Source organism: Cervus canadensis, chromosome 17 (genome assembly GCF_019320065.1).
Source record: "Cervus canadensis isolate Bull #8, Minnesota chromosome 17, ASM1932006v1, whole genome shotgun sequence".
Lineage (NCBI taxonomy): Eukaryota > Metazoa > Chordata > Mammalia > Artiodactyla > Cervidae > Cervus > Cervus canadensis.
In genome coordinates, this window is record NC_057402.1 from 10,983,657 (window position 1) to 11,000,010 (window position 16,354).

Here is a 16,354-nt window from a genome sequence, read left to right on the forward strand (position 1 = left end):
GTCTATAGGATTTCCCAGGCAAGAATACTGGAGTGGGTTGCCCCTTTCTCCTCCAGGGGATCTTCCTGATTGAAACTGTGTCTCCTGCATCTCCTACATTGGCAGGCAGGTTCTTACCACTAGTGCCACCTGGGAAGCCAAAGAAGACATGGTGTCTATATATACAATAGAATACGGCTCAGGTACAAAAAGATGAAATCTTGCCATTTGCAACAATATGGATGGATCTTGAGGGCATTATGCTAAGTGAAATAAGTCAAACTGAGAAAGAGTAATACCATATGATTTTACTCATGTGAATGATAAAAAAGCCAACCAACCAATCAACCAACCAAGTGAAAAAACCAAATCAAAGAAAAACAGATACATATGTCCAGAGACCAAATAGTGGTTCTCAGAAGAGAGGGAGAGGAGGGTGAAATTGGGATCAACTGTATAGTGATGGATGGAAACTGAGTTTTGGCGGTGAGCATGCTCTAAGACATATAGAAGTAGAAATACAATATTGTTCTCATGAAACATATAATGTTAAAACCAGTATCACTTTGGTAAAATAAAATAAAAAAGCGTCTCACCCTAAGGAGTGGCCTCTGTTTTATTTTGTACAACAGAGTACAGTGGAACTCCTTCGGTCAAAGCTAGTTCTGGATGTGTATAAACATCACCTGGCAGAACTGGTAGAAAGGAGTTTCATAATTTTTTCCAGAGAGCATGGAAGTGCTGGACATCAGGTAATAAGACTTTTAAAGCATCATGGTAAGTTGTTTTGTAGTGAGATTACAAACACTTGAAGAAGAACGGTTCCAATGTTGTGCAAACAAGGACTTGTGGCTTGGGATTAATTTTCCAGCAACAGCATCTTTAATAGATTGAAAAAATGGGAAAAGCAGGCATCACTGAATATTCAGGATCACCTCCATGGTTTTGCACCTGCTCCTCAGGGACAGGCTCTTGACTGAGGCTCTGTTAATATCTCTTTGAGGATAAATAATGTTTGACATGTAGGAAATATAAATAGATATTTGCTGAGTGAATAAATAAACCCCACTTTGATAGAAACTCCATTAACTTCACTTTGAGGCCACGAGAGGTTGTCCCACAGACCGGCAGGCACTCTGACTCATTCTCTAGGATGGCAAGAAACAGACCAAGGCAACTCTAAAATAAGCTAGTCCCCTCCTGTGCAAAAGAGACAGAGGTGGGTCATCCCAGGGGGGACACAGACCTGGCCCCACTGAGCATGAGGGGGCAAGACTAACCCTGGGGGAGGAAAGCCCTTCTCCAGAAGCCTGCGGCCCAGGTCTGGTGACCTGAAGGCTGGATCTGCCCAAGGCTGGGATGACCAGGATGTGGTTGTTGTTCTGGAGGCTGATGCTGGCTCAATGGAAGACTCTCCAGAGACTTCACTTGTCTTCAAAATTCAGAAGATCTGGCCTTCTTGGAGCCCCATCCCACAGGGCAGCAGCTTGAATCTGACCCTCCCTTAGCACAGGATGGCAGCTTTCTGCGCGGCCCCGTCCGCTCCAGCCTCTGTTGTCATTTATCACGGCATTTGGACTGCAGTTTTTCTTGCATCAAAACACTGTTTCAGGCTTCCTTGGTGGCTCAGCGGTGGAGAATCCACCTGCTAATGCAGGAGACATGGGTTTGATCCCTGGCCTGGAAAGATTCCACATGCCTCGGAGCAACTAAGCCCGTGTGACCCAACTACTGAGCCCGAGCTCTTGAGGCCAGGGACTTCAGCTTGCACACCCCAGATCCCGTGTCCCCAGTGGGAGAGGCCGCCTCACTAAGAAGCTCAGGCACCGAAATGAAGAGTAGTCCCCCTCTCTCCAAAACTAGAGAAAAGCCCTCACGGCAACAAAGAACCAGCACAGCCAAAAATAAATAAACAAATAAATAAAATTATATTTAAAAAGACACTGCTTCTCAGTACAGATGCCTATCAAAAGTGGGACAAAGAAAGAAGCACTGGGAAGACCCTGTGTGTCCATGAAATAAGAGAAAGGATTTATACTGTGCATTTGAGGAAGATTCCCAATTGTTTAAAACGCAAAGACCTGGGGGAGGAATGGGTCCCTGATTTGTCTCGCTCACTGCAGGCCTCCCCTCCCCCTTGCCCCACAGTTTTCTTTGTCTATTGAAAGAGATCTGGGCAGGGTGATGGGTCCCTTCTCCCAAGCAGGAGGAGACCAGACCCAGCCCACCTTTCAGTTCCCAGTCTCTTGGGAGAAGAGAGATGGAAATTCTTACAAGAGAATAAATCAAATAGGCAAAGACCTGAGGATGTCAAGAAGCCAGTACCCAAGCCCAGCCTGTCTGAGACCCCATTCTTCCTACAAATGCATCCCAATTGCTGCCAAGGACCCAGACCTGCACCCTCCAGGGAGTGTTAGCCACCTGCCCTGGGATGCTTTTGCAGTTTCAGGATCTTGAATGGATCTTCCCAGGCTCTGAAATGAACACCAATGTTTGATTACACATAACCTTTAAAAAGTGTACTAGAATCACATGCTCAGTTGCTAAGTCATGTCTGACTCTTTGCAACCCCATGGAGTGTAGCCTGCCAGGCTCCTCTGTCCATGGGATTTCCCAGCCAAGAATACTGGAGTGGGTTGTCATTTTCTCCTCCAGGGGATCTTCCCAATCCTGGGATCTAACCCTAGTCTTCCATACTTAAGCCCCTCTGATCGTTTCCTGTCTAACTCAGAGCAAGAGTCAAAGTCCTTTCAAATGCCCACAAGGTGCTGGGCCACCTCCGCACACAGAGACACACAGCCTCCCCCACCCCACGCTCCCTCCACGACTCTGACCTCATCAACGTCCTCACTCACTCCCCTCATCATACTTGCTTCCCTGCTGTTCTTCAAACACCTTCTACCCCAGGACCTTTGCACTTACTGTTCTCTCTCTGAGAGAGATGAGAGCACATTTTTTTGTTGTTGTTCATGTTTCCCCCCCCAAGTTCTACAGCAATACTTGATGCATACGAATGGTCAATTGTTATTTGCTGAATGACTAAACAAATGAGAGAATGATTGAGTAGCAGTTAGAAGCCAGCACCTAGAGGGATGTGGTAGGATTTTAGATAGCTTAGGACCTAGGGAAGCATAAATAAAAAGGTCTAGGAGCATCTTAAAGCTTGAAAGCTGGATGCAGCCAGACCTCAGTGGGGTCTAAAGTTGCGAACATAGAGGGGCCTCTCTCCATCCTCACTCTGGCTTCTTTCTGTACATTTGCCCTGTTTCTCCTTATCAAGGGATCAGCTTTCTCTCCTACTCAGTCCACGTGGAGATGGCAAAGCAGAACCAAGGAAGCAGCTACCCTACAACTCTCATGTCCTTTATTATACACCTAGTTACTCAGTTAGTGTCTCTGGGTCACTTTCTTTGCAAATTTCCAGGGTAAGATCCCTGGTTGGTCCAGATTTGCCAAGTGCCCAGCCCTGATCCAATCAATGTGGTCTGGGAAGTGAGGTCATGTTCACGAACATGCATCCCAGAAGCCCACCCTGTGAATGAGAAAGAAGCAACATTTAATGCCGTGAGCGACAGTAGGGGAGACGTCCAAAAAAAGAAGGCACTGGAAAACCTCTTGCATAGAGAGATCTCTCCTTGCCGAATACAAAAGTTTGCTCCAAAAAAGGGAACTAGCCTTGCAGCTTTTCCAGTTTATGATTCTTGACAAGTTTGAACCAGCCCACGAAATGAATCTCCACCTCAAGTTGGATGCTATATGTGTGGTTCCCAGCTCACCGGCAACTATGCTTCGGTTTAAGGTGCTGCCACAAGAGGGCGCACAAAGGAGGGAATCTAATTCTCCCCAAGGCTGGTCCTCGAACTCCACGGCAGCAGACCCAAACGGGTTAGCTGTAGATAGTCAGTCCGCAAGGCAGGCAGAGACTCGGAATTCTTGGCCTGGTGCCCGGCGCTGCCAGGTGTCCTGAAGCATGACACCTCCCAGGCAAATTTAGTCACTTTATTTTGACTTGGAGGATTGGCTCAACCTCAATAGAATTTGCAGAAGAGCTGTGGCAGGCGGCCTCAGCTGGAGGCAGCCCTAAGGACTATATATCGTTGTCATTAGTCGCTCAGTCGTGTCGGACTCTTTGTGACCCCGTGGACGGTAGCCCACCAGGCTCTGCTGTCTACCTAATTCTCCAGGCAAGAACACTGGAGTGGGTTGCCATTCCCTTCTCCAAAGGAACTTCCTGAACCAGGGATCGAACTCACATTTCCAGCCCTGCTAAGCAGATTGTTTTACTGCCGAGCCACCAAGGAAGCCAAGAACTACATACCAGGCAGGCAAAGTGGCAAAGTTCTGAACCTGAAATCATCAACAGAGGTTAGTGAGAGGAAAACAGGAGGCTTTCATTTTTTTCCACTTTGCGTATCTAATGATGTTTAAAAGTTCAATGAACATGGACTGCTCTTATAATTCACTTATTACTATTCATCTTGGATTCTTTTCACACGGGGCTATTCTGAATAAAGTTGTTTTGGCCTCTGTGTACAAGTCCAGAAGTGTGACATATATCTTCATTTCTCTTGAGCAAAAACCTGGGAGAGGAATTAGTGGATCACACTGAATCTATAGGTCCATTTGTAGAGGATTGACAGCTTAAATTCCAGTCTTCCAACCCATGAATATGGTTTACCTTTCCATTTTTCAGGTTCCCTTTCATTTCTCTCAGCAATGTTTTCCAGTTTCACTGTACACATCATGGATATATTTTGATAATATATTCCTAAGTATTTTATAGTTTTGATGATATTGCATGTGTCATTTGGAAGATGCTTTGGTGCCGTGTCACTTTTACTTTAGGTGGCAGTACTTATAAATACAATTGATTTTTGCAATATTTTAAGTTCACTTGTTGGTTCTAGCAGTTTTTTGCGGATTCCTTAGGACTTGCTACATAAATGATCATGTTGTACGTGAAAAAGGTTTTTACTTTTTCCTTTCCCATCTTCATGCCTTACTTCCTCCTCCCCCTCCCCCTTCTCTTCACTCCACCGGTTAGGATGTCCAGGGAATTACCAAACAGACGTGGTGAGAGTGGGCATCCTGCCTCCTCCCAACAGAAAGGGGAATGCACCCAATATAGCAGGATTAAGAATGACGGGTTTGTTGCTGATTTTTTTCCATAGAAAATATTTGTAAGGTTGTAAAAGTTTCTTTTTATTTCTAAATTATTTAGAATTTTTAATCAAAGCATCTACTAGATAAGAATATGATTATTTTTTCCTCTATTTCTGTACATGTGGGAAGTTTCTTAACTCATTTTCAAATATTGGGCTAGCCTTATTTGCCAGGTTAAACTTCACTACTTCATGACATTGTCTCTTTTATATATTGGTAGATTTAATTTGCTAATATTTTGTTCAAGTTACTTGCATCTAAGTTTTAAGGGATATTGGCCTATAGGTTTTTCTTTTCTGCAATGCTTTTGTTAAATTTTGATAATGAGGCTATATTGACCTCATAAAGTGAGTTAAGAAAAATTTCTCTTTTCCATTTTCTGAAAAAGTTTGTATAAACTTGGTAGTTTTCTCCCTTTAAATATCTGATAGACTTCATCAGTGAAGCTATCTGGACTTGGAATTTTTTCTGGGAATAATTTAAATTACATATTAAATTAATTCAGTATAGAGAGAGTTTCCCCCTATCCCTGTAGCTCAAACGGTAAAGAATCTGCCTGCAATGCAGGAGACCTGGGTTCAATCCCTGGGTCGGGAAAATCCTCTGGAGAAGTGAATGGCAAGCCACTCCAGTATTCTTGCCTGGAGAATCCCATGGACAGAGGAAGCTGGCAGGCTCCAGTCTTTGGGGTTGCAAAGAGTCGGACATAACTGAGCAACTAACACACACACACTCACACACAGAGTCTTTCAGGTTTTCTATCTCTTCTTGAGTCAGTTTGTTAATTTCCCAAGGAATGTGTCCATTTATTTATATTATCAAATGTACAGACATAAAGTTGGTTATAGTTCCTTCTTATCCTTTCACTGTGATAGCTATACTTTCATTCTTTATGATGGTAGTTTTTGTTTTCTCTCATTTTTTTCTTGATCAAAGAAGACTCTGGATAGATTTTTTTTTTAATGTTTTACTATAGAAAGGTTGGGTTTGTGCATTTTTCCCCCTATTGTTTGCTTCTATTTCATTAGTTTCTGTTATATGTCTTTCCTTCTACTTACTTTGGGTTTAATTTGCTCCTCTTAATTTGGAAACTTAGATAATTTATTTTAAATCTTTTTTTCTAATATGAACATTTTAAACTGTACAAAAAATATTACTATGTACTAATTAATTGCATCCCACAAATTTTAATGTTTTATCTAATCAACTAAAAATATTTTCTAATTTCATTTGTGACTTTTTAATCTGTCCTGTGAATTACTTAGAATTATGCTGTTCTTTTCCAAATATTTGAGAAATTTCTAAGTATCTTATTGTTGCTGAATACTAATTTAACATTTTTGTGGTCAGATAATGTGCTCTGTATGTTTCACAGTCTTTTGAAATTTACTGATATGCTTTATGGCCCAGCATATGGTCTATCTTATACAATTTTAAACTTTAAGATTTCCTTATAAAATTGGTTTTAAATAGAATATTTTTCATCTTTATAATCACAAGATGAAATCTCTTGCCAAAGTATACCATCAAAATTGGTATAACTCAAACGGCACATATACCATATTCTTATGCATAAGTTAAATGTCAAATATGCACAAATTATTCTTAAGTGAATGCCTAAAATATTAATATCATTGGTTTCATTAACTTTATTCCATTTTTAAATAGTTATAAGCATTCCAGGTTTTTTAACCGTCTTAAATGTTAGTTTTTAACTGGGATGGTACTGCCACCTAGGGGACATCTTGGGAAATTGTTGGCATGTTTTTTGTGTGTAGCTAGATGGGTCCAGCAGCAGCAGCAGCAGATGGGTCGCTAAGAGTCTGAAACGACTGAGAGACTTCACTTTCACTTTTCACTTTCATGCATTGGAGAAGGAAATGGCAACCCACTCCAGTGTTCTTGCCTGGAGAATCCCAGAGACGGGGAGCCTGGTGGGCGGCCGTCTATGGGGTCGCACAGAGTCGGACACGACTGAAGTGACTTGGCAGCAGTAGCAGCAGATGGCGTTACCTCTCCATTTCAAGACAGTAGAGATCATTACAAAGTGTTTTTAAATGTTTACAAAAGATACCTAGCGCTGGATTAATGCTTCCTTTTGAAAATCATTTATTTATTTTTTGTTTTGGTTGCGCCGCATCTTCACTGCTCCCTGGACTTTCTCTAGTGCAGCAAGTGGGGGCTGCTCTTCATTATAGTGTGCAGGCTTCTTCTAGTGGCTTCTCCAGTTGCAGAGCATGGGCTTTAGGTGCGCGGGCTTCAGTACTTGCAGCTCACGGGCTCAGTAGCTGTGGCTCAAGGGTTCTAGAATGTGGGCTCGGTAACTGTGGCGCACAGGCTTAGTTGATCCGTGGCACGTGGCATCTCCCCAGACCAAGGATCGAACTTGTGTCTCCTGCATTGGTGGGGATTCTTATCCACTGTACCACCAGGGAAGTCCTCTCACCTGTTTTAATCCAGAGCCCCCTGTCCTGCTTAAGAAAAGTCACACAAAAGGATTCCCTAGTGGTCCAATGGTTTGCACTCTGCACTTCCACTGCAGAGGGCGTGAGTTCAATCCCTGGTTTGGGGATTCAGATTCTGTAAGCCTTGTGGCACAGCCAAAAAAAAAGTCACACAAGATCTGGCCTATGAAAAGGCAAAGAGGTGAGCACAGGGAAAATTTTGAGACTAAAATTGAGACGCCATTTCCCTGGCCCCCCTGGCACTGTCCACAACAAGCAGAGTGACCTCAGGCAGGCGCCCCTGTCTATGGGCTTCTGTCTCCCCAGCTGACCAGTGCATGGGCTGGGCTCTCAGAGTTTCTCACCCTCACCCCTCCAACCACAACATTCACAGAGTCACTGAGGCTGAAGTCATCACTCATCAGTTGGACCCTTTTTGTCCTTCTTTTCCTGCCCAAGATCTGCATCTCTGGGTATGTTGGTCCTTTGCTAAAGGCCAGCAAGCTTTGATCATAGAGAAAAGCATGGTTCATCCTCCTGACAGCAAATCCAGAAGTTGAATGCCTGGCTCCAACTTTGCCTCCCTTTGTGAGTTCTCTGGGTGCCCTCAGCACAGTTGGTAAGAAGTAAGGGTCCTTCTTAAGCAAGAAGTGGTTGGGGTCCAAAATGGTTGCATGGTTACCAGGAGAGACCTTGAGACCACAAGGTGGGAGCTGGTGCTAGCAGATACTATTTTGAGAATGGCTGGTAGTGTCCTTGAGTTTGATATCCTTCAGAAAATTCAAGTTCTCAGTGATGCAGGAATGTGACTGAAACCACATCCACAGTCACATACACATGACCTTGCTATCTAGTGAAGGAATCTTGTCTTGCATTGATGTCATGGGAAAGGGGAAAGCATCTATCCTTATCTTCAAAATGAACATTCTAAACAACCTGGGAAATGGATTCTTTTTGTTATGGTACTTAAAGCAGACACACCACAGGTATTTGACAGGTCATAAGACAAGTCATTCTAGCTATCATAATATTCAAGCCAAATCACATATAAGCCAAAATGACTTCCCCATACCACAATATGTGAAAATGTCTACCATCAACATCAACAGTTATAAGCTGGTAGCATGTACTTTTGACACGCTGTGATGAGTGAGAATGGCAATTTACCTCTGTGATCTTCCTCCACGAGACTTCTATCTAATCATGGGGGGAAATTTCAGACAAATCCCAGTGAGGGAACATTCTCCAAAATACCTGACCAATACTGCTCAAAACCATTAAGGTCAACAAAAGCAAGGAAAGCATGAGAAACTATCACAGCAAAGAAATACCTAAGTAGGCATGAAGACTAAATGTCATGTGATATCCTGGACTGGATCCTGGAACAGAAGGATGTTAGGTTAAAAATAAGAAAATCTGAATAAAGTATGATTTTGATAATAACATGCCAACATTGGTTCATTCATTGTAACATGTGTATCCTACTAATATAAGATATTAATAACAGGGGAAACTGGGTGCAGGATATATATGAACTCTCTGCACTATCTTTGCAGTTTTTTCTTTGAAAATAAAGTTTATTTTAAAATATGTAGTCTTTATAGTGGTAAAGAACCCGCCTGCCAGTGTGGAGAAGTAAGAGACGCGAGTGTGATTCCTCGGTGGGGAAGATCCCCTGGAGGAGGGTACAGTATTCTTGCCTGGAGAATCCCATGGACAGAGGAACCCGGCAGGTTATAGTCCTTAGGGTCGCAAAGAGTTGGACACAATGGAATCAACTTAGCATGCACTCACGCATACAAAGACAATGACAAAATTTTACCCAGCAATGTGGAAAAAGAGTAAGTAGAAAGACTTATCATTTTCCTGGATAAAAAAAATTGCTTTTGTAAAAATATTTCTCCCTGAATATTTATTTTAAAAATCAGCTCAATTTCCATCAAAATAGCAAAAAAAATTCTGAAATTGAAAAAGATATTTGTAAATTTCATCTGAAGAACTAATTAGTAGGAAGAATCAGAAGTGTTTTAAACCTAAGTGAAAATGGTCACAGATATGAAATCAAATATTATATTTATAAACATTAAAACAGTGTTATATTGTTGTCAGAAGAGATCCTCATTAGGACAGAATAGAATATTCCAAAACAAGTACACTGGTTTATACACAAGTATATGTATTGTGAGTATAAGGTTAGAATTTTAAATCAAAGAGGAAATGGAAGATGATTTAATAAATGATGTTGGAATATAATAAATGATGTTTATATCTGAGCTCATCAGCGAAGACATACATAGATACGTAAAACTCCCTATATGAACAAACTAAATTCCAGATGAATTAAAAAGTGAAGCCACAGAAGAACCCCCACCCCCACTTCCTCAAAATACAGGTGATGATGTATCTGACAGCTAGCAGGGACAGCTATTTTTTTAGATGTACAAAGAAAAAAATAATAAATTAAAGTATTGGCATATTCACATAAATATTAAAAACTTTTCTGTGTTTAAAAAAGTCCCCTTACTCCCTTGAAAAAAAAAGACAATGATGAAATGGAAACAAAACTTTGCAACATCTCTAAGAAAGAATTAAGATAATTAAATATAAATAAATTCCTATATCTGTAATGAAAAAATGTAACATGTCCATGGAAGAAACATCCAAGAATACCAGACCTTATTCACAAATAAGACAGTATAAGCCTAGTAGTTTAGCCTGGGGTTTCCCTGATGGTTTAATGGTTAAGAATCCTCCTGCCAATGCAGGGGACATGGGTTTGATCCCTGATCCTGGAAGATCCCACATGCCACAGAGCAACTAAGCCCATGGGCCACAACAACTGAGCCCACACGCCCTAGAGCCTGTGCTCTGCAACGGGAGAGGCCCTTGCAGTGAGAAGCCTGTCCTCTGCAACTAGAGAAAGCCCTCAGGCAGCAAGGAAGACCAGCACAGCCAAAAATAAACTAATTGATTAATTTTTAAAAATAATTTAGCCTGATCAGCAGTAAAAAAGAAAGTTAAATTAAAATGTTGTCATTTTTCCTTTTTTTTTTTTTTCAGTGTTACAGCTCTATTTTATTTAGATGATAGCAGGAAAATCCATCTTCGAGGTGTGAGGGCACTTCGATCCAAAGACTGGAAGAGAAGAGCGCCCCATCGTGCAGGAGAGAGAGAGAAAGAGCGTATGCACGCCTAGGAGAGAGAGAGACAGAAAGAGCATACTGGGAGAGAGGGAGAGGGAGAGAGAGAGAGAGTGTGTGTACGCATGCGTGGGAGAGGGAGAGGAAGAGAGAGAGAGGGGGGAGAGAGAGAGAGAACCCTTTGGCTCCTCTGTTTATATGTCTTTTTCTTCCCCCGGGCCTGTCCTATGCAAATTGGGCTTTAGGCAGGAGCGCTGTTCTACCTGAAGTCCTCACTCTGGTCCTCGGATCTTCCTTTGACCTTCCTCTGTTCTATTTTCGCAGGCTTTTCCCTTCTTTGTCTTTTAGCCACCGCCATTTTGGACTTCTTATCCCCATTCTAACTACCTAACATTCCCCCCTCAAGAGATGGGAGGCCCAATTCTTTGGGAATAGGGGCGTCGAGGTCTCTCTGGCTACTTCCTGCTGAACTGGGACGGTGAGGGGCATTGGGCCTCCCCCGCTTGCTAGTCTCAGGCCTTGGAGTCCTTATAGCGGTGTCCGTCTAAGGGTGACTGATGTTTTCCGTGGTTGGCTGTAGTTTTATATCTTTGTTGAACTGGCACTGCATGTCGTAGCTTGACAGGTGTATTGAGTATCCTCTTCTGTTTTCTTCCACAGCTTGACTCGTGAGGAGTGAATCCAGGAGTCATGTCCTGGCACCTTGACTGCTGGTGGCAGAGGCTTAGCCTCTGTGATCTCAAAATGGGAGACTACTGCGTATCCGGCTCTTCTTTTTCTATCCAAGACAAAGCTGCTTCCGTCAGTGTACCAGATTTCCTCAGGATTGGTCAGAGGATCTTCTGACAATCCCTCTTGGGGTTTTGTCCAGTGGTCCAAGGTTCCTAGACAGGAGTGAAAGGGGAGAGAGCCCTCGGGGGTAGGCAGGAGGGTGGCTGGGTTAAGAGCCTCACAAGGGGATATAGTGAGGCCTGCCTGGATTTTCCATCAGTATTACTTGGTATCTGAGGATTCTCAGATTTTTTTTTAAAGATTTTTTTTTAATCTTTCATCAGAAAAGTTGTTTTTTTTTTTAAATGACAAAGCTAATTGTTGGTTAGGAGTAGAGAAAAATAGATCCCCTCCCATACTTTTAGAGGGAGTATAAACTGAAGCAATACTTTTGGAATGTAACCTAACAAGAAAGTATCAAGTGCCACAAGAAATGTATAGTTTCTGACCAAGACAATATTTGAGCACCATGACATAAGCACTTCAGGATAAGCTATAGAGCAAAAATTTAAACCCTTAACAATGGTGTGGGGCAGGGCTGATGCATCGAACTATAGTTTACCCCCAGGACAGAATGTCTGATGACAAGTGAAAAATCACACTGAAATTATAAAAAAAAAAAAGCCAAATGCGTAGGGACAGAAAATACATCAGGGGCTTGGGGTCAGGGAGAAGTCGATTGCAAATAACCATGAGAGAACTGGGGACAAGGGGGTTTGGTGATGAAAGCGTTCTGTATCTGAGCTGGTGGTTGCACAACTGTAAAGGTTTGTCCAAACTCATAGAAATATACACTCAAAAGTTGAGTCTGGGGGGTTTCCCTGGCAGTCTAGTGGTTAAGACTCCGCCCTTCCACTGCAGGAGTCTCAGGCTCCATCCTTGGTCAGGGATCTTAATCCTGGCATGTCTCATGTAACACACTGCCCCCCCCCCAATTGAGTTTTACTCATGTAAATTACACCTCAATAAATATAACTTTTAAAAAATCCAGTTGAAGAATAATCAAACAACTTGTGCTTAGTCCCTCAGTCGTGTCTTTTGTGACCCCACCGGCTGTAGCCCACCAGGCTCCTCTGTCCATGGGGATTTTCCAGGCAAGGATACTGGAGTGGGTTGCTATGCCCTCCTCCAAGGGATCTTCCCAACCCAGGGATGGAACTCAGGTCTCCCACACTGCAGGTGGATTCTTTACCCTCTGAACTACCAGGGAAGTCCATGAACACTTGAGTGGGTAGCCTATCCCTTCGCCAGGAGATCTTCCCCACCCAGGAATCGAACCGAGGTCTCATGCATTGCTGGCGGATTCTCTACTAGCTGAGCTACCAGGGAAGCCCATTAAACAGCTTGGGGAAATATAAACGGTAGATTGAATAAGTAATATGCAAAGTAGCATGCAAGTGTGATTGGAACTTGGAAGTGAGGTTACACGTTCTGAGAGTGATGGAGATGGGGTGGTCTTGGTGAGACAGACTGGAAGGAAATGCCCTAAGATCTACCAGTATCTCCGTATGGAAGTGAAATTAAATTTTTCTCCTTGCGTTCTGTGTGGGTGTTTTTTTTGTTTGTTTGTTTGTTTTTTTTTTTTTTTTGCCGCGAACAACGCTTCTGTCAGGGGGCAAAATGTTACACTTGGAACCCCGGTCCACTTGCAATGTCTTTCGGGTGCTTGAAGGTTCTTTTCCCTTTGGTGGAGCCACCAAACAAGAGAGAAACCCATTCGGGCGGGGGGCGGGGGGCAACCACCGGTGGGTAGAAGAGAGCCGGAGGAGAGGGGCGGGTGAAGAGAAGGACCAATGTGGTGAAGGCGGGGGGCGGGCGAGTGAGACTCGGGCGTAGGGATGGCCAGCGGGTTGGGGCGGGCGAGCAGAATGTGCTATCCTGCGTCTAATTGGGGCAGAGATGCTGCGAGGGGCCGGCCGCGTCCCTATTGGTTCTTCGGACAAGCACAGCACCTCCTGGAGCTTAATCATTTCCAGAGCTCAGCTGCAGCGAAGAGGGCGTCACCATGATAAGTGAGTTTCTCCTTCCCATCAGGCGGGCGTCCTGGGCAGGGGCGGCCCTCCCAGACCCCAACCCCCCAAGGGCCAGAGGACTCGCTTCTTTCCCTCAATACCTCAACCAACTCTCTCTCTCCTCTCTCCCAAGAACGAGCGGCGGCCGCTGCGATCGGAGGAGGTGACTTGCCTGCATGCCTGCATCCCTGCATCCCCGAATCGCCAGGCCTTCACCTGGTCCCGGTCCGGAGATGGATGGGAGGCCTTAGAGAGGGGGCGCCCCCTCCTCTCCTGGAGCCTCTGGGGTGATTCTTAGGGACCGAGAGCGGTACACCCTAGGAAGAGGACCCCGCGATCCCCCACGTAGCTGCTCCTCTAGTCCTTATATGTAAAGAGTATGTAGAGAAGATTTCATTTGGAAGGGTATTTGCTGCTAAAAACAGCAGTGGTTTATTGGTTTATTTCACCCCAACACACACACACACACACACACACACACACACACACACACACACACACACACACACACACACACACACACACACACACACACACACACACACACACACACACACCCTGAAGCCCAGGGAGGGGTTACTCCTCGTTATCACACGGCAAGTTAGAGACTCAGATAGGTGCCTCCCCTAAACAACTGCCCCTAACTGGCTCCGCAACTCCCTTCCCACACGTTTTTCTTTACGTTCGGACCCTTCTCCAAGCGGCTGTCTCCCGTCTGCTCCGAGCAGACAGTCCCCAGAAACTGCCAAGGACTCCTAAGGAGGAGTCCACTCCCCTGAGCCCATGCCCCCGACCCCAAAGCTCCTCTCTCCCTGCAGCCCTGGCCGTGGCGGCTGTGCCCGCGGTGCTGGGCGCCGTGGGCTTCACCGGGGCTGGAATCGCCGCCTCCTCCATTGCGGCCAAGATGATGTCAGCGGCCGCCGTGGCCAATGGGGGCGGGGTTGCCGCCGGCAGCCTGGTGGCCACTCTCCAGTCCGTGGGTAAGGGTCCGGGACGGAAGAGGGGCGGGGGGAACAGAGGGGAGGAGGGTCCGACCAGCACTAGAGTCGGCCGGCCCCGAGGCTAAGCCTGAGGGAGGGCTGGTCCCTCCCTTCCAGTTTCGTGGTCCTCAATGTCCCTGGTTCTTCGTCTCTCCCTCACTGTTCTCCCTGAGTCCTGCGTGAGCCTTGCAGGTAGGAGTGGAGTGGAGGGCTGAGGCGGTCCTGGGAAAGAGAAGAAGGGAAGGAGCCCAGGGTTTGTGAGAGCTGGGCTCTAGGTCTTTGTTGTTGGTTAGTCGCTAAGTCGTGTCTGACTCTTTTCAGACCCCATGGACTGTAGCCCACCAGGCTCCTCTGTCCATGGGATTTCTCAGGCAAGAATACCAGAGTGGGTTGCCATCTCCTTCTCCAGTGGATCTTCCCACCAAGAATCGAACCCACATCTCCTGCATTGGCAGGGTCTTTACCACGGAGCCAGGAGGGAAGCGTGGGCTCTGGGTCTAGCCCTGCCCAAATCTGACACCTGAGTGGCCTAGGCAGGTCCCCTCCCCTCTGAGCCTGTCGCTCTTGGGGTCTGTGGCTGACTCTCTCTCTTCACCCCCTTCTCTGGCTCTTTCAGCTGCCTCTAGCTCCCTCTGCCCAAAGCAGAGCCCTGGGGTATTCAGGACCTAGAGGAGGCATCCACGTGGGATCTCTGGGCCTCAGGCCTTCTGAGGGGGTCCCAGTCACTCGCCACTGGACCCTTCCTGCGCTCACCCTCTGTCTCTCCCACAGGGGCAGCTGGACTCTCCACATCATCCAACATCCTCCTGGGCTCCGTTGGATCAGCTTTTGGGGCTTTGCTTGGAGGGGCAAAAAGGGCACCCCCTTCCCCTCCTCCAGGTGGATCCAGACCTGAAGGGGAGCAGCCAGGAGAAAATGTACCCCAAGTCGAGCCTCCAAAACCCCCGCTCAGGCCAGAGAAGCATGAGAAATAAAGATCATCTGCAGATGTACCTCCCTGTCTTTGCTCCTTGCAGCCCTGAGGGGTTGTGAGCTGTGAACCGGAAGTTTCGATTTCTCCCCATTCTCCCAACCTGATGGGCTTCCCAGGTGACTCAGTGGTAAAGAATCCACCTGCCAATGCAGGAGACGTGAGTGCAGTCCCTGGGTCAGGAAGACCCCCTGGAAAAAGGAGATGGCAACCCACTCCAGTATTCTTGCCTGGGAAATCCCATGAACAGAGGAGCCTGGTGGGCTACAGTCCATGGGGTTGCAGAGTCAGACATGACTTAGCAACTGAACCACCACACTCCCAACCTGTCTTCTGGTGGGGGGCAGAGAGGGGTGGCTGGCTGATCAAGCACAGTATCACTTGGCAGGAGGCTCTCACTGGCCCCCATCTTACAGAGCATGGGCTGTATAACCCAGGGCCATTCGTGGGCCGTCAGTGGGTCTCAGTTTACCACTCACTCAATAATGCTGAGTGCTTACTTGCTCAGTCGTGTCCAACTCTTCACAACTGCCTGGACTATAGCCCACCAGACCCATCTGTCTATGGGATTTCCCAAACAAGAATATTGGAGTGGGTTGCCATTTCCTCCTCCAGGGGATCTTCCTGACCCAGGGATCAAACCCAAGTCTCCTGTGTCTCCTGAATTGGTAGGTGGATTCTTTACCACTGAGCCATCTAGGAGGCCACACTCAACGATGGGATTGACAGAGGTTCCTAGCGAGGCAGAGATGAGGGGTATCTAGGATGCGTATAGAGCCACTGACCCCAGATCCCTATGCCCTTGCTCATTAATGGACACCAGACATCCAGAGGTGGTCAGGACACCGGCCTTTCTCAGAATGCTGTGGGGAGGCTGACAATCAGACCACCAGGA

General features: G+C 45.7%; 1 protein-coding gene across 1 annotated transcript; it reads left to right on the plus strand.

Moving 5' to 3' along the window:
- Positions 1–13,391: 13,391 nt before the first annotated feature.
- IFI27L2 (interferon alpha inducible protein 27 like 2) lies at positions 13,392–15,481 on the plus strand. The gene is made up of 4 exons (XM_043489939.1): positions 13,392–13,509; positions 13,643–13,672; positions 14,328–14,489; positions 15,261–15,481. Exons 1-4 carry the CDS (start codon positions 13,503–13,505, stop codon positions 15,461–15,463), a joined length of 402 nt encoding a protein of 133 aa, XP_043345874.1. The 5' UTR covers positions 13,392–13,502; the 3' UTR covers positions 15,464–15,481.
- The last annotated feature ends 873 nt before the right edge of the window (positions 15,482–16,354 follow it).

Coding starts and splice junctions, on each gene's coding strand:
- IFI27L2 (XM_043489939.1), top strand. Junction 13,673..14,327: donor GGCCGCTGCGATCGGAGGAG/GTGACTTGCCTG, acceptor CTCTCCCTGCAG/CCCTGGCCGTGGCGGCTGTG. Junction 14,490..15,260: donor GGCCACTCTCCAGTCCGTGG/GTAAGGGTCCGG, acceptor TCTCTCCCACAG/GGGCAGCTGGACTCTCCACA.